The sequence below is a fragment of the Lagopus leucura genome, unplaced genomic scaffold (assembly GCF_019238085.1).
Source record: "Lagopus leucura isolate 7727_CA_CO unplaced genomic scaffold, USGS_WTPT01 Super-Scaffold_650, whole genome shotgun sequence".
Taxonomy (NCBI): Eukaryota; Metazoa; Chordata; class Aves; order Galliformes; family Phasianidae; genus Lagopus; species Lagopus leucura.
The window spans coordinates 1,043,871-1,066,985 of record NW_024962253.1 but is presented as its reverse complement, the minus strand read 5'-3'; the positions used below and the strand labels follow the sequence as shown (position 1 = coordinate 1,066,985).

The 23,115-nt window shown below is 43.7% G+C and overlaps 1 protein-coding gene across 1 annotated transcript in view; it reads left to right on the top strand.

Annotated features, from left to right (window-relative positions):
* The window catches only part of DNAI1 (dynein axonemal intermediate chain 1), a 137,250-nt gene that overhangs the window by 65,842 nt on the left and 48,293 nt on the right, over nt 1-23,115 (top strand). Inside the window, exons 13-14 of the mRNA XM_042862363.1 lie at nt 44-291; nt 19,578-19,667. Coding sequence (XP_042718297.1) covers nt 44-291; nt 19,578-19,667 — 338 coding nt within the window. The remainder of the gene's footprint in view (nt 1-43; nt 292-19,577; nt 19,668-23,115) is intronic.

Below are 23,115 nucleotides of genomic sequence, written 5' to 3'. Positions count from 1 at the left end.
AATCTTAGAAATGGACTTAACAGCAAAATTCTTTCCTGTTCAGATGACTTCATGAAGCAAAGCCGGGGCATGCTTGTGCTCTACACAATGAAGAACCCCTCCTACCCAGAGTATGTCTTCAGCAGTGAGAATGGCATCATGTGCCTGGATATCCATAATGACCACCCCCACCTCATGGCAGTGGGCTTCTATGATGGCAACGTGGCCATCTACAACCTTAAGAAGGCAACTTCCCAGCCAAGCTACAAGAGCAGTGCTAAGTCAGGAAAGCATACAGATCCAGTGTGGCAGGTGAGTATGCTCTTTCCCCAAACGGAACTTTTAATTGAGTTCAGGCACAGCAGGAAAATATGCTGTATGGGCAGAAGTGTTGGTTTAATTCATGCATTAGTGTTTGATACTTAAGTTGTATTTAAATCTAATTTTGAAATGCACAGAAAGGCAAAGAAATTGCTTGAATCCTTGGTCCTCAACAGAAACTGAACATGTGTGAAAAATTTTGCATACAGAATTATTTCTCCTGAGTTTTCATTATTGCAAATTATTTACATCTGGGGAGAAACTGAACACCTCTGAATATACATACCAGCATACAGTGCCTTCTGTGTTCCAAATACAAAATCAAGTGGCAATAAGTAATGAAAACCATCTAAAACACGTACATCAGCCTTAAAAAAGACTGGTCTCAAGCACAACAAACCCAAGGACAGCTGTCTGTGGAACCGACTGTCTCGGAGAATCAAAACACAACACCCTGTGGTTGATCGAGAAGTTTTCTAGTGAACTAAGCATTACAATGTGCAGGTAATGCTCTTAAAGTAATGCATTTTGAAGTGCCTCCATAGCATATGTCACAAAGAGGCTCCAGAGAGATGATATTGTAAAGGACTGGAGTGAATATATTGCTACATTCATCTAGCTTTGTAGTTATGTTTACAGTGTCATCTGAGGTAAGACTGGAGCGCTGAAATACACTATTCTGATCTTGTTCATAGCAGAAGTGTGGCAGCACAGACTTTAGCACAGTGTGTATGGGCCTGCTGAGGTGCAGTTGTGCATATTTTGGTCTGGACTACAGGTGTTGCTGACACCTGGTTTGGGCTTTGCTGCCTCATGCAGACATACCTCTATGCACACGGTCAGTATTTGTTGTACTTTGTCACATAATACATCATTTGTCCCCTAATCATAGGTCTTTGTCATTTCATCTTTCAATACAAATTAAAAAAATCAAGGCAGCCCAGTGGGGCTTGCAGATAAATGTGGGACCTGCCAAAAGCAATAGCGGTGCTTGTTACACAGATGGATGATGCAAAAGTGACATGTTGGAGAACATATAAATTTTGTATTTGCTGCCTGTCTGGACAAAGGTTTTCTTCTAGCAAACATTTTCAGCTCTTCTTACAGGTTTATTTGATACCCCAAGGTTGGACTGTTCTGTTCGTACAGTGTGTCATACATACACAGAATCTATCTTTGCATATGCACACCCCCAAAGGCAGAAAACTCCAACCTTCTCCAGTTGCCATTCAGGCTTCCAATAAAAAAAAAAATAAAATCAAAATAGTAAATCCTCCATGCAGCTTCCCATGACCTCACTGCAGTATACTAGAAGTGGTCACTGTTGCTACTGCACTTTAGAGATGCCAGAATCACAGATCATTTGTGCCCTTGATAATACAGGGAAAGGCAGAGTATGCTTAAGTTGGACTCATCCATGCAGAATAGCAGCAGCTACGTGCAGCAGTAAATGCAATCTGTAAGGGTCTTTTGGAAGTTTTAGGTTTATGTGTACTCCCTGACAGCTCAGAGGTGAAGAAAACTATTTGGCATTGCAGGGAGATAGCTTGCAAAGGAAAGAAACCACATAATGGATAGGATAGAGGCAGATATGAGTAGCCTGTAGTTCCCATTTGTTTGTTTTATTTCCGGAGGTTGAGTGCTGAGAATTATTATCCTTATTTTTTCTCTACCTGTATTTTTAAAGTACTTGTATTTTTAGTAAACTTTAAAGCGTCTGGCTTACCTTGCTGTAAAATGTGTGCCCAAAGTTAGTAATAAGGTGATAGCACAGCAATCAGGAAAAGAGCTTGTACATCTGGTTAGAATGATCTGAGCTGTAGCTATTTGTCAGTATTAGGCAAAAGGTTTATATAGAGTTCCTCTGCTTTTATTGGGAAAATTGGTCCTGGAGGATGATTTGTTATGCTGAGACATGGATTGTTATTCTGCATCTAACATTTAATGGCTCTAGAAAGTGATGTCTCGTTTCTCAAATTTGGCTCAAAGAAGATGCTCTATTCTACCCACACCAATACCTCAACCAGTCTAAAACCTGTTCTATGTCTAGACCATCCTCTGCAGTCCTCACTGATGTAGAGACTGCAAGCCCATGACAATGAAGACTAATTAGAAAAGTAACAAAATTCTCCTGAACAATTAAGAACCTTTGTTCTCTGGACTGCCTGGCTCCTTCCTTTTGAAACAGTGCATTGTTTTTGCAATGAAAGCAAAATAGGAAGAGAGTAAAACAGCCTGACAGCTCTTTTCTTTAGCCATTTCATCTTCAGTAATGTAGTAGTGTATCAGTAAGTTTGGATTAAAAAAAGCCAATGTAACATAACCCATTATTAAGATAAAAAGTAATTAATATGAAATTTCTAATTTTGTTTCCTATAAGCGAGTTCATCTGTCTGATGCTGGCTTCCATATTTTTAAAGATCATAATAGTGGCTTCTTCTGGATTTGGTCTTCTTTATAAAAGTTGTACTGAAATATAAAAGAAGAATTCTGGCCTGTTTTAAAGAAGATATTTCTCACTCTTTGCCACCAGTTAAGTTCCAAAGTCAGAACACTGAAGAAAGAAAACAAAGGAATAAACAGTTACACAGACAAGCAAATATACATGCATGCAGTCAGTGCGGATAACATAGTCACCAAAGCTTTAGCTTTTATGAGAACATAAAATTGGAAACAGTCTTGCAGACCAGTGAGGCCAGACCTGTGCCTAAAAGCTGTCATATCCTGGGAAGCTGTGCCAAATGTGCCATGTTCTACTGGGCAAAAGTTTTTGTGGGATTAGACTAAACCCCATTGTAATTGCAGTAATGCTCCAAACAAGCAGCACATGCCTCACACCCATCATCTCTATCACAGTACTCCTAGAAAGCGTGCCCCTGGACAGGGTATCTCTGTCATTCAGCCAGTGGCTCAGTCACAGAGCTTGCCTTTAACTAGGATGTTAAGTAGAGTGGCCAAAGTGGTGCAACTTGACTAGACTTTGGCATGCGGAACCCACAAGATAAATCTCCTCCAGGTAGAAGAATCAACCTGCTGGGAAGAGGCTCTCAGCACAGAGATCCTCTCCTGTTGTTAGCCTTTGAGCTTTGTTTTCACTTCTCAACTTTTTTAAAAAAAAAGGCATTTTGCTTTTTTTTCTTTACAGCTTAAAAGAGTGCTTTTTTTCTTACTCCTCATCCCTTGAATATTTGTAATATTTTAGGTTTGAGGCATTTGAAAGCTGGAGCAGTTCAGAAACAGGGACCAGGTGATAAAGCATTTGCTGTGTCAAAGTACTTCTGCTGTTCAGTTTCCCTCTTACAGCACATCTTATTCAATTGATCTGTTCCCACCATGTGCTTCTGGTCCATTTTCCAATAGGACTTTATTTCTGCTTGCTTCTGGGATTAGTGTAGTGCCAGCACTGCTGCAGGGGATTGACATTTTTTTTTCACCTTTTTTTTTTCAGTCAGTGTTACTGACTAAACTCTCGGTGCAGAGTGTTGACCCTAAGGTTGGTGAAGGGAATATTTATTTTGGCTGTGCTCAGAGCAAGTCTCAGCTGTGGCAGTCTGACCCACGCGCACAGCTTGGTTTGGTATTGCTATGGAGAGATCACTGATCAGAAAAACAACTTGGTCCATTGTGCATGTACTGTATCTGATCCGGCCTGCTGTGGCGCTGTCACCATGGAGCTTCAGATGGCATCCTGAGAGAATTATTTTCTGCATTCTGCTTGTACATAGGAGGAGAATGGCTGGCTGCTGCCTGCTAACTGTTTGCCAAATGCTGTTCAGGTTAAATGTTTTGCTCGTGGTAGGACAGAATGGGCAAGACAGCACAATAGTAGGCTGCGAAATCCTGAAGGAAACGTGAGTGAATGCCAGCTTGCATACTGGTTTACCAGTTGAACTTATGGAATTCTATCTCAAATGCAAAGCATATAAAACAGCCCTGAGACCAACTGTGAAAAGTTCAACAAGAGCAACTGCTGGGTTCTGCACCCAGGAAGGGGCGGCCCTGGCTGCAGGTCCGGTCTGGGGGATGAGAGGCTGGAGAGCAGCGCTCAGAAAGGGGGGAAGGCTCTGGAGGGCAAGGTGTGTGCAGGGCAGCTGAGGGCCCTGGGTGTGCTGGGCACAGGGCGGAGGAGCGGAGGGGAGCCTGATGGCGGCTGCAGCTCCTGACAGAGAGCGGAGGGCAGCGCTGAGCTCTGCTCTGTGTGACAGCGACAGGGCCGAGGGAACGGCATGGAGCTGCACCAGGAGAGGGGCAGGGGTGGGGAAGGGCTCTGCACCAGAGGGCGGTGGGCATGGAACGGCCTGCCCAGGGCAGCGGGCACGGCTGGAGCGCCAGGAGTGTTTTGTCAGTGCTCTCAGATACAGCGTTTGAATTTGGGTGGTCCTGAATGGAGCCAGCAGTGGGACGTAGTGATCCTTACAGGTCCCTCAGAATATTCAGCGACTGTGAGACGCTCTCTCTGAGTTTGCTCTGTAATTTTGGAATTGATTGATCTCTTCTCTTTCTCTGCTTTCTGTGGTAATAAATCCTTAAATGATGGCAGTGAATCATAGCAGTCCATAAAGCCACCCCAGACTCACCTGGCAAGGTTTTGGCTTGCCGAAGGAAGTAAATGAGATCAGTTGCAGAGCTCCTTTGAAGCCAGTATGGCTTGCTTTTTTCCATGTTGCTGGGCACAGATGCACACGCACACAGAAAAGGCCTCTCAAGGAAGCAGATTGTATTTGTTGCACTTAGAAGAAAAAACATTTTGTTCATAATCTACTGTCACACCAGCACATTGCTTCATTTCTGATGATGGCCAGTCTCCTAAATCTGTCATCTACGGTCAAACAACTTTTGTGGCTTGCTTTGCTTCTGAGATGTTACTGCTCACATAATATTTTGTTCCTTTGGCTTCAGGCAAACAAAGAGTTTGTTGCAAAGAAAATAAAAGCAAAAGAAGAGGCGGAAGGTTATTATCGAGGTCAGAATAAAGATCAGCTGTCTCAGAACAGGCTAGATTCTTCTGCTGTCTCTTTGACTGCTGAGAAGCACTGTCTAGGTGTTGGTTGTGGGCAGAACCATGGTAAAACCTTATTCAGCTCCATGAGGATGCTGAATAGGGGACAGTTTCAGTGGAAAAACAGAAATCTGGAGAAGAAGGGAGAGCAACGGAGACATTAAACCAAGAAGGCTGGGCAGGAGATAAGGATGAGAAGAAGCAGGATGGCTGGCACGTGGGAGAATGTAGGGAATGATGGAGAAGAAACCTGATAGCAAAAGTCATTTAACACAAAACTTCTAAGATAATGCAAGCAAACTGCATCTTGCACTAGGTCAATTCAGTGTCTGCACCTGCAGCTTTCTCCTACTTCTGCTGCCAGCCTTGCCTTGCATTCCTGGGCCAACACAAGCAGGACAAGTCATGTTAACCTCTTATGTCCCAAGAGCAAAGGAGGACCCTGTAGCCTCACATGAGAGTGGCGGCTTGACTTCAGTCACTGGGCCCATGCACTGAAGTGCAGAAGTGTGACAAGAGTATCCGTGGGCCAACCAGGGAGTTTTGAGGGCCCTGTGTCTGTCAGAGGCTCCCTTGCTGGGGCAGCCCTTAGCTGCATTTCTGCTCCCAGCAGTTAACTCAAATACCAGGGGCAGGCTGGGATTGCCATTTGCTTGCTATAGAAAAAGGTAAAGAACAGCAGTTTTCTGGTCATTGCTGGAGCTGGGAGAACTCACTGCAGTTATGGTTTTGCTGTAAGGAATCTTGTCCCCACACAAGACAGTTTTCATGCTCTTCAGGGAATGTTCTGTTGGGTCATGGGAATCTATCCTAAGTCTTAGACTATTTTAGAGTGATGATAAAGGTGGTGGAAACTGCTAGATAAAGTCTTTTACATCATGTTTATACCTTGTTGAAATTCCTTTTGACACTCCGTGAGGCACTCTCAGGTTAGAAAAAGTAATGTCCAAATGCTTCCTTCTAAGTATCTTTGTCAACAATAGACCAAGTCCTTCATTTTTTAACTTCAGCGCTGTATGTTCTGAGATTCTTTCAGACTATGTCTGATAGAGATTTAGTTTCTTTAACTGACTATTTTTAAACTGTGTCTTGAGTTGGGATACTTGCAGGTTAGAAATTCTCTTGAAAAGCATTGCAGATTATGTAACATTTGTCTGAGAAGAAATTTTTTCCACTTTGATGCTGCTTTTCCCTCTGTACTTCATAGAGATGCTGAATTTATTTTCTTTCCTTTGCTCTGACCGCTGTTTGCTAAAAAGATTCTTCTGTAGTGCTGTGTTGTTCTTCTCTCTCCCCATCCTTTTACTCAAGAACAAGATCTCTTCACTGTAGATTGCCAAGTTGTTTATTTCTTTTCAGTAACAGCAAGCAAAGTACATGTAATTTGCTTTGCACATCAGTCGTACTGGCGCTAGTTCACAGATAAATCTTCACTCATTAAATGTGAAGTCAGCTTTTGGGATGTTGGAAAATGTTAGCCTCTGGCCAGAGAAGTTGTTGTGCATTTGTTTGGTTACTTGGATCTTTGAATCTTCCTCTCCTGCTTTACAGCCATCACAAACATTAACTAAATATTTAAGAGAAATCGAGAAGCCATGTTGGATTTCTGTGGAAAAAAAGTGGCCTATAAAATATGACTACTGATAGCAGGATTTTCAAAATAGGTATAGGAAACACACATGGATTTTAAAAACACTGGCACAGCCTGCAAAACAAGAGTACTTCTGGAAGAAAGATGACGTAGAGGTAACGGAGGGGTAAGGATAGAGCAGGCTGAGCAGGCATGGTGAGCACCTCGACTTGGTGTGCTCAGGGGCAGAACCCCAGTCCTGCAGTGATGGGCACCTTCTGTCAGGCACGTTGCAGATGCTGTCTCTGATTTAGCAGCGTCAGACAGCTTGGGGATTTGGATGCGAGCCTGCCTGCCGTGTGCTCTCCCTGTGCAAGGAGTGGGGAACTTCTTATTTTGGTTGGTTAAAAGCCCCCAGTTTTCTGGCTTGTGGCACCTATCATTCAGCTGTGTGCTGTCTGACATGGGAACACCACCACTGGCAGGACAAACAGGAGAGAGTCTGAAGGCTGGGTCCTTGCTCCTCGGCTGCTGGTGTACCAGCCAAATAAATGCAGTGAGGAGTGCGAGGGGAATAAGCAAGCAGATCCGTGGTACAAAGCAGAGCAACCACCTCCCAGCAGGAGAAAGACAAAGTGAAAGTAGGACCAGCCCTTATCCAGTGCTATTTATAACTGAACTCTGCTTCCCCCAGATAAATCTGAGACCATGAAGCATGAGCAATGCACAAGCCCCAGGCTGGGCCTTTGCCCTGCATCAGCATCACTTCTGTGCCATGCTCTCTGCTCATCTCGGTGCTGAGTCCCTATATCACTGAGTATACTCTTCACTAGAACTTTCTCTGTCCTCTTTCTGCATCCCAAATTCAAGTGTGGTGTCTGATGGCACTGTGGTACAGTGGGTCTGATTCTTTGGTACTGTAAGCTGATCTTGCACGCCTGGGTTCACAGGTGTCCAAAACATGATGCATGGGGCTGTGATTTCTAGGATATCATAGCATAAAGGTGGAAGGCAATTGGTCCAGCTGCGGGGGAGAACTGATTTTCCGAAGAGGAGTGTTTATGGGGTTAAATAAGATGTGGGACTTTGTTTTATAAGGAGTCCTCAGTGTTGATAAACACATCTGAAAGTTTTCTCTCAGCTATCAAGAAGCTTTCAAGTACTACAAAGGAAAAAACAACCACCACCACCAAGAAGGCTTTCAGTAAAGCTTGGTTCTTACTATTGCCTCTAGCAAGATCTGTTTCATCAGATAAACCTATTATTTGCTGGCATCTGTGAAAAAGCCTCAGCCTCACACCCATGGTGCAGGTGATGGATGGTCTCTGGGAGCACCCAAACACACCTGTGCTGTGCCTTCCTTTCAAGGGTGCTTTGAGATGCTGAGGAATTCTTCCTCCTGGTTGTTCCTTGGTGAAATGCAGTCCTGCCAAAATGGCACAGGTGATGCCCAACTTTTTTGTGGGAGAAGAGGCCACTTTCATTTCAGTACCTGCCTACTGTTTTCAAGTCTGTGAGTCGCTCTGACCATTGTGATTGGTATATTTATTATCAGGAAAGCTGTGTTACACAAAATGACAGTAGGTAGTTAGGACAATTAAATCCCTATTCTGCTTCAAGCAACGAGTACTACAGGCCAGAATTGCTCACTACAAGTGCAAGAGAAATGAAGGAAGCCCAAATTAGACTGAAGGGTACTGGGATCTTCGAACATTTTTACATTCATCAGCTGTCTAAACCATTTTCTCTCTAATACAATCAGTACATCCAAATTTTAATATTACTCGCCTTTAGGAAGTGGTAGTAATTACAAACCTTATCTCTTTTAACAGCTTATATCACAGGGACAAGTTTGCTTCTAAAGCACTCTGATCTGATTCATTCTGTCCTGTTGCATTATTTTACAGCAAAGCATCGAGATGCTTTTCTACAATGGAGAGAAGAGCACCAAGGACTCTCCTCTGCTTAGCAGCTCCCATATCTCTAGATTGCTGTCATAGCCAAAACATTTGCATTTAAAAGAAAATCCAGATTCTGAGATAGGAACATTCTTCACTGGATTTATTTTTAAGTGTTTATTTATATGTATGTAAATCAAAGTAATTTTTATTTATATCTTTCCGTCAGTTTTTACTTAGACTCAAAAGACTTGTCTGCTGTACAAAGCAGTCTCATCTATTGCGGTGGATGAAGCAGTCACAATATGGTTGAACTTGACGTGCAGTACACTCCTGAGAAGTGAGTCTGAATTTAGAATCCGAGTGAGCCTTCATTTCTGGAAAAAGGAGACTGTTCCTGAATCACAGAAATGAGAACTGGCAGAGCCCTTGAGAGTGCCCTCTTCTAATGGTGATGGCGTCACAGACACTACAATATCATTCCTGAAGTGCTTTCTTCAAAATGAGTTTGTCTGGCTGTCTTCACCAGTGCTGACGGACTGAAGTCATATTATCTGGAAAGTCTCAGATGTAACATACCTCTTAATCCATTTGAAGAAGATTTCTGTAATCCCCCTGCCCTGGCAGTATCACTTTGCTGATTCCTGCACCATCCTCTGATCCTTTTCTGCACTACTGCCACTGAGCTAGAAGTTCCCTAATTTCCACTTGTTTGTGTGCTTTCTTCCTCCTGTGTTCCGTACTTGTCTTTATCAAATTTAGTCTTATTATTTTCAGACTGTTTCCAATTTGTCAAGATATCTTTGAGTTCTAATAATAACAGAAACCTTTGTCTCCAAACTGTGTCATCTGCAAATATTCTGTGTATTTTGCCATCCATTATGCAACTTACTAATGAAAATATTGAATAGAACCAGACCTGGGACAGTCCCTTGTGGGAACAATCTACTGTTGTTCTCTCAAGTGGTCAGGAAGTCACTGATCATTACTCCTGCAGATTCATTTTTTTCAATCACTCATCCACTTCACAGTAATTACATCTAGACTTAATTTTCTTAGCTTGCTTCTAAAACATAGCAAGGAGTATGCCAAAAGCCTTACTAAATTAAAGGTAAATCACATCTGCTTCTTTCCTCTAATCCTGTAGACCCATTACCCTGTCAGAGAAGAGAATCAATTTTGTTTGAAAAGATCTTTCCTTGACAAGCCCATACTCACTGCTCCCTATCTTCTTGTACCACAGATGCATACTGATGACTTAGTACTTCGTTTTAGCTCTCAAGGTTCTGAAGTAGGCTGAAGGTCCACGGTCTTAGAATGTAGTCTTTCAAGCTAGCTTTTGTTTTGGGGTTTCTGAGGATATTTTGGCCCTGTTCCTATCCTCCATGACTTCTCTTAGTTTCCATAGATAATGACATATGACTTGTAGATTGTTTCACCTGCTCCTTAAGCACTTTGGGTGAATATCATCTGGTCTTGCTCAGTTGAGTATATCTGTCTTAGCATTCTGGCCTGTGCTGCTTAATTTTGTTAAGCATCTAGTCATAATATATTTTTGCGTGGCTGTGAAACAAGGGGGGCTTTATTTGTGGTTCTTGGTGGCATCTGCCTTAGTCTTTACAAACAACAAACATGGCCTTACAGTTAGCAGCTCAGATGAATATTCCTGGGATATCTGATTTAGGCTCCTGGCAGACACTGATCTCCTGTCTTAGAAAGTCACATCTGTCGTGGAAGAGTCTCCAGCTACGGAAACACAGACATCTCAGACAGTAGCAGAAAGGTATTATTAGCGGTGCTGCACTCTTGACAGTTGCTTTCTTCTTGAGATTTATGGGTATGCAAAAACTTTTGAGCCTGAGAGTGGCAGCCCAACTTTCCCCATTCAGCAACCATGATTCTTTCTCTTGGGAGCAGCTGCTCCTCTTTAACTGTACCTGGATTCACCCATCTGCTCTGCTTTCACCAGCACCATGTCTAGAGCTCAGGGATGGGGACGATGTTTTTACTGCAAGGCTTCTGAGAACAAAATCAAGAGCTAATGTCTTTTGTGGCAATGTTGACAAAAACTGTTGTTTTGTCACATTCTTGCTTAAACGTACCGCAGCAGAAATGCTGTCTGCTTCTCAGTGGAATAGTCAAGAATGGTAAAAAGCCTCGATACAGCCCGGTGATCCCTTTGGCAGAGCGTGCACCATGGGGCAGGAGCCTATTATGCTGCACGCAGCCATCCTGGGTGGGCAAGCTGACCACTCATTGTTCTGATCTTCCTCACTGAGAGACTGACTGGAGCTTTCCATGGCTGCTTCCTTCCTGCCTGGTGTATTTACATTGAGCAGGAAGCTTAGACCCACAAGAAGCCACAGCACAGCCATATCTTCTCCTGACACAGTGGTATCGTATGGTCAAAGTACAGTCTGGACCCAGAAGCAGCTTTTGCTTGACGGCTCAGTCAAAAACATTGACTGGGCTCTTTTGACCTAATCATGGAGTAAGCAGTCTGCGTGACATTATCACAGCTTGTTAAATTTGTCATTTTTGTTGCAAGTTGAAATGAGTCATCTGAATTTAGCCCACTCTTTACCTTTATCCCAGCTAACTGTGGTAAAGAATCCTTTTGTCTTCCTTTCCATCTCCACACAGGACAACTGCTGCTGCTGCTGCTGCTGCCTAAATTAGCAGGACTCCAGACATTGACCTGCTCCTCACTTCTAAAGCTTTCTCTGTCTGTCTGGACGCATAGAACTAGCACAGAGTAACTAGCGTTACTCTGCATGTGAGTGAAGTAACCTGTGTGTTCTAGGTCAGACGTTTTGGAGGGTCTCTTGTGACTAGTTTCAGGAGAGCAGCCTTGTTTCTTGCATGCTTTCCTCCAGGTGCCTGGCCTTAGCTTCACTTTTAATAGCTGGCAACAGATTGGCAATGAGGCTGCAAGGCCCCTGGCTGGGAAGTGTGGTAAGCAGTAAATGAAGAACAGCTGGCAATGCTCCTTAGGATCAGCTGATGGCCAGAGGAGGCTTGCACCACAGCGGATCCCTCAGTTGGACAGCAGAAGCAAGTGATACAGAGAAGGAAATAAAAAATAAAGGCAATGTGTCATTAACAGGAGCAGAATGTGAAAGATTTCTTCTCTGCTGGTAATGAGCTGATGTTTCTGTATGAGAGTCACTAGCAGGAACCAACAAGAAACACATTTGGAGGTGATGGTGGGAGGAAATGAGAACTGCTTCCTGGCTCTAATTAAAGGTTGCTGTAGAGGAATTCAAGGAGTATTCAACAAGAGAGATCAGCCTGGCTCCAGAAGGTGTGACCTACAGAGCAATTGATTGCAGATCAGCCTGCAGCAGGCTGCTGTGGAAGCTGGAAAATAGGATAGCAGCAAAATGGAAGAAGTCTCCTCTATGCAGACCAAATGTGGCATGAAGACAAAGAAAGCTAAAGGAGATGAAGATACAAAATGAGCTGTGATTATCCAGGGTCATAAAAAGGAAAGGACGATATTTGGCAAGGGTATTGGAAGTTGAAAGAACAAAGAATATAGGTTCATTGATGTTCAAGACCTGCCTGGATGCCTACCTGTGCTACCTGGTGTAGGGAACCTGCTTTGGCAGGGGGGTTGGACTCGATGATCTCAGGAGGTCCCTTCCAACCCCTACAATTCTGTGATTCTGTGATTACTAAAGCCAGCTTTCAGCTACTAGTACTGAGTAGTATGGAGAAGAATGCACTATTTGATGTTGTATTGTTTAATCTCAACTTAAATGTTTAAGACTGACTGCTTAACATGATTAATGTAAAAAGGGAGTGAAAGCACAGTTCAGAATAGGGAAGTGCAAGTGAAATAATGTTTAGATGAGACAGGTGTGTGCTCATCAGCAGGATCAGCATAAGCATACCCTGCAGTATTTGAAGAATTAGCCAGAGCTATTTCAGACCATTAGTGAGCATTTTAGGAAGTCTTCGTGCTATATCCATCCTGGATTTTAAGCAGAGACTAGAAGTTTATTTGTGCAAGCCCATATGCAGCTTCCAATCTAATTGAATGCAAGCTTCTACTTGGAGGCAGGATTCCTGAGGCATGGACAAAGGGAAACTTTTTTTCTGGGGATGGGGGTGCATTTATGTACTTGTGGTGTAAACAGGCCAAAATAACAATAAATGTAAAATCTGCTGTCATCAGGTCTTCACCAAAGGAAGGTCATGCCTAACTAATCTTGTGGCCTTCTATGATGGAGTGACGGCATTGGTGGACGAAGGGAAGGCGACCGATGTCATTTACCTGGACCTGAGCAAGGCCTTTGACATGGTCCCCCACCACATCCTCATCTCCAAATTGGAGGGAAGTGGATTTGATGGGTGGACGACCCGATGGATAAGCAATTGGTTGAAAGGCCGCAGACAGAGGGTGGTGGTCAATGGCTCTATGTCCAGGTGGAGGCCGGTAACAAGTGGTGTCCCCCAAGGGTCTGTCTTGGGACTGGTGCTCTTTAACATCTTTATTAGTGACATCGATGAGGGAATTGAGTGCACCCTCAGCAAGTTTGCTGACGACACCAAGCTGAGTGGTGCGGTTGATACGGTGGAAGGAAGGGATGCCATTCAGAGGGACCTCGACAGGCTGGAGGGCTGGGCTCGGGTGAACCTGATGAGGTTCAACACGGCAAAGTGCAAGGTTTTGCATTTGGGCCGGAAGAACCCCAGGCATCTGTACAGGCTGGGAGGAGTGGTCCTTGAGAGCAGCTCGGCAGAGAAGGACCTGGGGGTCCTGATGGACGAGAGACTGAACATGAGCCAGCAGTGCGCTCTGGCAGCTCGAAAGGCAAATGGGATCCTGGGCTCCATCAGGAGAGGGGTGGCCAGCAGGGACAGGGAGGTGATTGTCCCTCTCTACTCGGCTCTTGTGAGGCCCCATCTGGAGTACTGTGTCCAGGTGTGGAGCCCTCAGTACAAGAAAGACATAGAGATTTTGGAAAGGGTCCAGAGGAGGGCAACTAAGATGATCAGGGGGCTGGAGCACCTCCCCTATGGGGACAGGCTGAGGGAGTTGGGCTTGTTCAGCCTGGAGAAGAGAAGGCTGAGGGGTGACCTCATTGCAGCCTATCAATACCTGAAGGGAACCTACACCCAAGAGGGGAGTAAACTCTTCAAAAGGGCTGACAACAGCAGGACTAGGGGAAATGGATCCAAGTTGAAGGAGGGAAGATTTAGGTTGGATGTTAGGGGGAAGTTCTTTACTAGGAGAGTGGTTAGGCCCTGGAACGGGCTGCCCAGGGAGGTTGTGGATGCCCCGTCCTTGGACGTGTTTAAGGCCAGGTTGGACGGGGTCCTGGGCAACCTGATCTGAATGTGAATGTTTGGTGGCCCTGCTAGGCAGGGGGGTTGGAACTACATGATCCTTGAGGTCCCTTCCAACCTGGGTGATTCTGTGATTTTGTGTGATTCTGTTTTCAGTGGCACCATAGAACCAGTGTCTGGCAAAAGAGGTTTCTGCATGTGCTTTTCTTGAAGGGTCTGTTCTTGAATGCAGAAGGGAAATAGACAAGGTATGGACCAGAAAGCAGTATCTGAACAATTTACAACAAAGTACAGATTGCAGCACAGCAATGCATTACCTGCATTCCAATGCTTGGCTTGTAGGACAAGCATGGCCATGAAGAGGAGGAGAGTATATCTCACAGTGGACTGGAAGAATTTAAAAAAATCTAGGTTAAAATGTTAGGTTTGAACCGAAGAAATTATTGACCAGGCAGACCAATTTCAATCCCTGGAGAAACACTTAGACAAATGGCAGAATGGTTTGTAAATGTCTAGATAATAAGGTAATTCAGAGAAGCCAACATGGGTTTGTCCAGAATAAATTGTTAAGCTACTATAGTTTCTTTTTTTCTTTTGTGTCAGAAAAATGGGCATGATGAAGAAGGGGGAGGCAGTCAACATTATCACCTCAATCCATCTTGGCTTGACTAAAGCGTTTGATCCAAGCTGACACAGTGACATTCTTATTACCATTGTGTAGAAATACGAATTGGATAAAATCACTGTAAAGAGTTTGTTTAGGTGACTCAGACCGTGTGTTCCAAGAGCAGTTATCCAGGGCTTGCTGTCATACCCTGAAGATGCTTCAAGAGAGACCCTCCAGCTGTCAGCCCTGGTCTTCTTTTGATCAATACTTTCATTAACAACTCAGATTACAGAATAAGGAAGCTCCCCTGGGAGGCCCAGGCACTTTGCGGGACATGATTTTGTTCAAAACCACCTTGATAAATTGGAAGAATGGTCCAAAATCAATGTGATAAAATTCAATAAAGACATGAGTAAATACTGCATTTAGAAAGGGAAAATTAATTGCACAAACGAGGGAATGAGCAGTTAGGCAGCCAGGTGCCAGAAGGGGTAATAGCAGATCATTAGTGGTCAGCAATGCCATCCTGTTGCACAAAGGCACATTATTCTGATTTATTTGCAGGACTATAAGGTAGAGGAGGTTGTAACTCCTGTTTGTTTGTGCCTAAGGGAGGCCATGTACTGTATATTTCCAGCTGCATAGAAGGGCTGAAAGAGAAGAACTAGAATACTTAGAGAGTGTGACGTGGAAGGAATTTATGGTAAAGGAGATTTCCTCTGTAAGGCCAATTAAGTCCTGATGCTCGTCTATATGGCAGCTGTTGAGTGCCTATTTTTGAAGGCTGGGGAGAACAGTCAATGTGAACCACCACCACCACTGGTCGCGTGTATCCAACCCCACCTCAGAAGAAATGTCCACTTTTATTCCCCCAAACCTCCATTGCCATGACAGCTTTGCTTAGGACTGTACTGGTTGCCAGGTTGGTGCTGGAAGGATTTTGTCTCTGGGTCACATCGGCCGGGATTTTCTTCAGCAGCCTGCAGGCTCACTCACTTGTCTGTGTGTGTATTACTCAGCTCCTGAGGGTTTTGCAAGGCTTGTGTCATTCACACTTCCTACCTCTGACAGACCTTATTCAATTTTTTAGGTTTGAATGACCCAAACGCTTTTGTTTCACCACAGGCAGGAGTCAGCAGGGCGCAACATACCAGTGTTGGCAAAGAGCTCTGTGGAGGATAATTAATAGGAAGGAAAGGAATTGCTTGTTTAATGTGTATGTGCTGCATGTGGCACCCCACAGCTGAGTCTTGGCAAGCTGGCAATGAGCCGGAGGGGATGGTGCTTTCAGTAGCAGGTGGAAGGCAGATCCTGCCTATGGCTGTCTGCAAAGCGCTCAGGTCAGCTTCATGGCCAGGATGGCTTTGACCAATTTTATTCGTCAGTGTGAATGACTAACAGCCTCCGTGCCAGGAAAAATGATCAAGCTTTATTTCATTTTTAGGAATGACATTAGAAACATGGGAATTTCAAGACCAGATTGGATAGATGGTCTAATCTCCTGCTGGACAGGAGCACTGCTATAGACAAAGATCTTATTCTCTTGCTAAGAGTTGATGGATTATTGTCCTGCTAACCTGCTGTACGTAGCAGTGAACGTGCAGAGTTTTACCTTTATTTTTCTGTGAGCAAACAAAAGTAGTTTTGAATAGCCTACATTTCTTTATGAATTAACCAGTCTTTGAGGAATCAAACTTAAGAAATGTTAGGCTCTTGTCACAGGTCCCCCACAGCAATGTTTCACAAATTAATTTTGCGTTGAAAGAGCAGTCAGGCTAAAGATTACTATAATGATAACAGTATATTTTTAATTTTATAGATCCTATCAGGATCAGTCATATGCAGTAGTCTTTACTTGTTTCCTTTCCACTGTTTACATACACTTTTCTTTTTCATTTTGCTTTTACTATATCATAATTGAACATTTGCTATAAGTCATCTCAAACCAGCCAGAATCCTGGAATCATTCTCCCATGCTTAAAAAAAAAAGTAATATCTTTCAGTAGTCTGCTTTTTTTGCCAAATGTCCCACTTCTCACAGCATGGATACTGCTAATGATAGGAGGCCGTGCTGCATTTGTGAGCCTCTGAGGGTAGGGAAAAGGCCAGTTCTGACCAGATGCCCAATTTGATTGCAGTATCATGAAGGCTAATTACCCTAATAAGTGTTTGTGGGATTCAGAGATCAGGAGAAAAAAAATCATGAACAACATTAAGGTGTCAGAGGTGCTGACAGCAAAGTAAAATTATCACGTGCCAATTTCTGTTTTCTGAAATTCAGGCTAATGCCACGGAGAGCTGCTGACAGTCGTCAAGGGCAGATCTTGATGCCACTGAAAGTCTGAAGGCAGTTCAAACTGCCTGCATTATGGATCTAACTCAGATGCTGTTAACTGTTTCACGTGTAGGAGCAAGAGTACCCAAGAGAATCAGCCTACTTGCTTTTGAGGGCTGTTGAATCCACTACATAACAGATGAAGAGAAATAGTTGTGACACTTAATGATAAAAGAAAACTTGAATAGATAACTGTCAGAGAGATGGTATTTGGAGTGAGCAAACCCTGAGTAAAGCTCTCCAGCTGGGAAATGTTGAAAGGGATTGGATTTTGTAATAATCCCATAAGATCATGGAAGTGCCTGCACTGTTGGCTGCCTCCAGATGAGGTTTCTTCAACACACTGTTTTAGCATAGACATGAGGAGTCTAGAGCTGTCTGCAATGTGATTAGATGTGGACTCCAGCTGTTTTGTCTGCACGTTTTCCATTGATCTAATGTTGCTTGGCTGTAGTTTGGGCGTAAAACATCTGCTCTGTGCTTAGCCAGAGCAGAGCAAGGAACTCAGCTGCAGAGCTCAAGCAAAGCACCCTAGAGAGCACCTGGACCTGTGCTCTGGTAGTAGTCAGGCTTGGACTGCTCCTCTAGAGAAGTCTAGACCAGCTCAGCTCCTAGCATGTGCATTGTTTAAACAGCTGGGTGGTGACTCCAAGCCTAATCTCAGACCCACACTGACTTCAGCACACCATGTGTCTCTTGCACTTCCCTTCCATTTGCAAATCAAGGTGTTGATGGGTTCAGCCTGCAGGTGTCAGATCCAGGAGAACCCCTTTCCTTGCTTTGTACCTCTGTCATGGTAGGAGATATTCAAGGCACTTGTGCTAACTGCTTCCAAGTTTAAATGGGATTTTTTTTTTTTCTTCACAGAAACCTACCTCAAGCTAAGCAACTTTGCCATAGAAGGAGGTTGAGAAGTATGACTGATTTTTCCATATATTTGGGAAAGTAGAAAGTATCTGAGTTAGAGGAGAGTCGTTAGACACACAAATAAGTGCACCTTGTTGTTGGACAAGTTTAGAGTGGCATTTTAAAAAGCTCTGATTTGAAGCACATCCCTGTTCCTGTGCCCTGCATGAAACACATAAGTCAAGGTGTTTATTAACCAGTTCCTCTGAAGCCTGCATTCTTCTCTTTGAATTAAAATTCCTCACTACACCAACCGCATTATCTGAAGCAGCTGCTGGTGACCACTGTGATCAGCAGTAGCTCATGATGCTGGGGAGATGTTCCTGGAACAGATATATACAGCACAAATGTGTGCAGTGGCCAGCCTTGGAAATCAGTGTTCTCTGTGTGTTGCATTGGACCTGTTCTTTCATCACTAGCCATTTATTCTGAGTAATATTGGATTATGCCATCCCTTAATGCCATGCAGAAGTGGTTCCACTTGGAGTCTTTTGATTTCTGCAGTGTAAGGATGGATGTTCAAAACCACTCGAGACAATTCAGTCACATCTTATGGCCGTGTAACTGTCAGTGTGTGTGTATTCCCTTCCATTTTATTTTTTCTTCTGCAGAACAGTGTGCTCTAGGTAGGAAACAGGTTCACTAGAGAATTAATTACTCTTTAGTGAGTCTCTTGCTGAATTTTCATGCTCCACAGAACTTCATGGTACAAACAATTTCATAAAAAAGAATTAACACTTTTTCCAAGGAAGTAACATCAGGATACCCAATCCGTGTGATTAAAGTATTGAGAACGCTTGCTTGCATTCTGGAATAGGTACCAGATAAATGGCTGTTCCTAGATTATTTGATAAGCTCTAGGATTCTCGTGCCCATTTATCATAGATGATGTTTAGGGAAATGTGTCTGTTGTATGGACAGGAACAAATATACCTTTGAAAACCACAGCAGAACCTGCCAAGGTGCTTGTTCCTATCCTGAACTGACAAATGCCTACAGGAGTTTATGCTGACAGGCCCAGTGGCAAGTCATCCTTTTCCCTTCAGTCTGATTGAATTCCACATCTGAAAATTGAGCGTTCTTAATGCTTTTCGTCTAACTGAAATGTCTCTTTTAAACTGTAAGCCATTTATCTGAGTTCTAATCGCTCCTGCTGAGCTGTCACAGTCAAAAGGCAAATCTCCTTACTAGGCACACAGATGCTCAGAAGGTATAGGCAGAATTTCAGTTTTAATGGGGACGTTTTGATCCCCCTAAAAAAAAGTGCCCCAAGGACCCATGTCACACTTTGCTTGAAAGGGCTCATCTGTGTGCTGTGTAGGCACAGAAAGCTAATTTGGGGTGAGCTGGATGAAGTGTAGACATATAGCGCTGTATTTGCAGCAATTAGTCAAATGGGAAGGGGTTCATTTGTACAGGGCAGTGATACGTCATCTGCAGCATCCCTGCAGAACTCCCTTCTGAGAGATGGGGGTTGTGGGGACACTTGTGAAATTGCCTGTGGTGGTGGGAATGTGTTCACACGTGCTGTGAGCCAGCATCAGGGCTCCAGGGTAGAAGCCAGCTGCCCTTTACAAAGGGTGGGCAAGAACCCTGCTGAGGCCAGGGGCTCTGCCCTGCTAATTCAGGGTGCTCTTTGCTAACTGGGATTGTCTGCTTGTTTGAAGGTCAAGTGGCAGAAAGATGACATGGACAACAATTTGAATTTCTTCTCTGTCTCCTCGGATGGACGGATTGTGTCATGGACTTTAGTTAAGGTAAACAATAGGTGGCAATTTCCTTTCCTGGCCAAATTATAACCACTTTTTTTTCCCAAAGTTTAATGATGTATTAATTGTATTATTATTTATAATGAACAAGATTTGGAAAAAAAAAAAGTGGCAGTGAAACATTTCTGGTTCAGTCACAGCTTGCTGTGGAATGTGGAGCACTGTGTTAAACTTTGAAATGAGCAGAATGAGCCTACTTCTTACTCAGGGCCCACCCATCCTACATGCACCTACAGCATCCCATTGGCTTGATTACGAGAGAACAGTTTTCTGCTTCACAGATGCTGTAACTCAACACTTATCCTTGCTCTGAAACCCTCCTTGTTCTGGGAGCATCATCCAGAGACAAGGTGGAATAATCTGCTTTTTTTTCTATAGTTCCAAGATTCCTACTCCCAAAATGCTGCCCTAAAGATTGCAATTCAGAAAGGGAGAGGAGAAGACATAAACTTCTCTCCTGCTCTGATAGAGTGACCAAAGTGGTACAGAGTAATTCAGGTTGCTAGATAGGAACCTGGTAGCTGGTGCCCAGCTCCCCAGAGCAGCTGGTGCAAGGAAAAGCAAGTTGGAATACTTCAGCCATAGAGCAGGGAGAAAGCTTGTGTTTGCAGTGGGACAGCAATACACAGCTGGACAGGCAGAGGGTTTCTCATTGCCGAGACACTGCCTGCTCACACCCTAGAAAATCTGTTAACTCATTTGTGTTCTCCTGTTCTCCTCCTGTGATTACTTTTGCAGTGCATGCATTGGCAGAAGTGTTCCTAAACGACCCTTAGATTTACATCTCTCAGTCTTAACATGAGTTTCTCTACTGGGTACTTGATTTTACATTTTGAAGAGTTCAGTTACTTTTTTTTTTTTTTTTTTTTTTTTACTTTAGAAGTAACCAAATTACCCTAAATAGGAATTTGAAGCAGCTGTCCCATTATTTTCCAGTAAGCAAAGAAATTTCTTTATATCCTTAGATAACTCATTTCTTTAACCTTTCATACTAAGCCATTCAAAACTTGTCTGTTCTGAAAGTTTTAAGCCTTGCTGCCATGGGCAGGGTTTCATGTCTAATATTATGTCTGTTTTTAAGCCTCATGTCCACCTCTGGATTTGGAGCCCCTTCTAATGAGCACAGTAGAAATGCGCAGAGAGCACTGATGGTTAGGTGCTTCCATAAAATCCTCCAGGTTCATACACACAGCTTCAGTTACAAAGATCCCTCCACTAAGTGTGTCCCAAGTCCTCCTCTAGAAAGAGTGCTCAGAGCTCCCTAGATACAGACTAACACTGTTGCAGCATGCAACTCCTGTTTTATCCCCTGTATAGAAAAGCCAGAAGGATTTACTCTGAAGTGGGTTGTATACTCTTAGAGCTGAGCACATTCAGGTAAGGCCACCTGGATGTTACACCTCTTGCCTGGGCCCCAGTGGCTGGCTGTGCTCACATAACTGAGTGATTCTGTTTCACACAGGAGGTGGGACATGCTGCATTAAAGCTCTTCTACATTAAGCTCCAGAGAAGTGCCACAGCTTGGATAAACTAAGAATCTGCAGATAGGTTCTGCTGACAACTCACCTGTGAAAGGGCTTTATGCAGCATTTCTGTGATTCAGCTGTGCTTACTTGTGTTCCCACATCATAAGGCTGTTTTTTGTTGTTTTTTTTTTTCTCCTGTCCCTTGAATGTGTTGATATAACTAGTTAATAGTCACCTGGTATGACTTCTAAGACCTGCTTAGCACAGTGTTATTTCTACTTATTCCTTGCACTTCTTGGCTACAGCATGAAGTTGAGTTGAAATGACCCCTGAAATTGCCAGAACTGATATGTACTTAGCAGGCAGGGTGAAAAATGACAAGTTTTATGTACATTCTTGTTTCCTTCTTCCAAGAGAAATTCCAAAGAGAAAGCAAGAAATAGAACAAAAAGGGTGCTTTGTTACAATCCATGGCTTTATGCACAGCGAGGAAGAGTGAATGATTTGCTTGAAGTCCAGTTTTACAAGAGACTGATCTCCGAGTTTTATTTAGAATAAAATTAATGATACCACAGATTTTCTACTTTGCAAATCCATTGTGCAAATATAGAATAAATGAAAGAGAACTTAATTAATCTTTTTGACAGGACTATCCAGAAGAAGTTATCAGACACTGGTAACTTTGACACTTTCAAAGCTGAGATCACAAAGTGAATAAATGAATTCTTACTTCCAGCTGGACAACTGGCAGGCACCACTCAAAATCTGGATAGAAGACTTCAGATTTTAGCTAAGGAAGGTTGAGCTGCCTTGGCTGTGGTTCTCGTCTCTGTTAAAAACTGGCACGATCACTTTGGACAGGCCTTCTGAAACATTCACGTGTTCACATTGTCATCTTGGCTTGGTTTTGGGTCATCAGAAAGGTGTAAAACTGAGGAGGAATGAGGAAATTCTGCTGCTGGGAAGGTGTGCTCTCCCTCCTTATATTCATGCAGCGACTTTTGAGGAGAGCTGTCAGAATCATGGCAGGAATTTTTTGGTCGGGATGCAGTCTGGCGCTGCTTCTTGGGGTGATTCTCATTGCTCCTGGGTTTGACTAGCAGTCACAGCCCACCCTTCTTTTGTGACCTGGAGCTGAATTACTGAATAGGTCTGGGCCACCTTTGTCACTTGGGGTTAGTAACAACAACTAAAGGGAAATGGGCAGCTGCAAGACCTAATTTGCTAATGCTTTCAAAATGCTTTACAGTTATTCAGCAGAAGGAACAGATTATTGTTCAGTATTCCTGGAAGGCCGGGCTGTCAACAGTCTGTTTACCCAGAGGAATATATGAATGATTCTGTCGGTAAACAGCCTCAGGAACAGATGCATTTTCCAGACTGCAAGGCTGTGTATAAAAAAAAAAAAAGCAGCACAATGGGGAATGCTGCATACGTAAGATCCTTTGTGAAGGCAAGAGCCTACACAAGCTGCCCACAGTGTGGGCCTTGGCCTGGCGGAGGTGCTGGGAAGCATCTTCAAAGAAAGGCTGTGCAATAACTTGCGCTTAGATAGAGCGCCTCATGCAGACATCTTTCTGCCAGAACAGAGTAGTGTGCTGGCACACCTGTCTGCCTGTCCAGAGCACACGTCTGACCACTGAGACTCTGTTAGAATGTATTGACTTGTTTTTGACTTGTATTGCACGGCTCGGACATGGCAGACACTCTCAGGGAACCTGAGTGGAGGTGAGTTCAGCATGTCCTGACTGAGCTGCAGCAGCCCACAGCACTCCTGCTAGGATGGGCAGAGGAATGTGCTCTGCTCCTGGATGCCCAGGGACCTGCTCTTTCCAGTTCTTGCATACACACACCAGCATACATGACCTCTTTTTTAATATTATTTCTGTCTATACCCTAATGAATCTGGCATGTGCTGCAAGAAGAGTCACTAGCAGAAAATAAGACTCTGCAGGGTGCAGGAGGCTTCT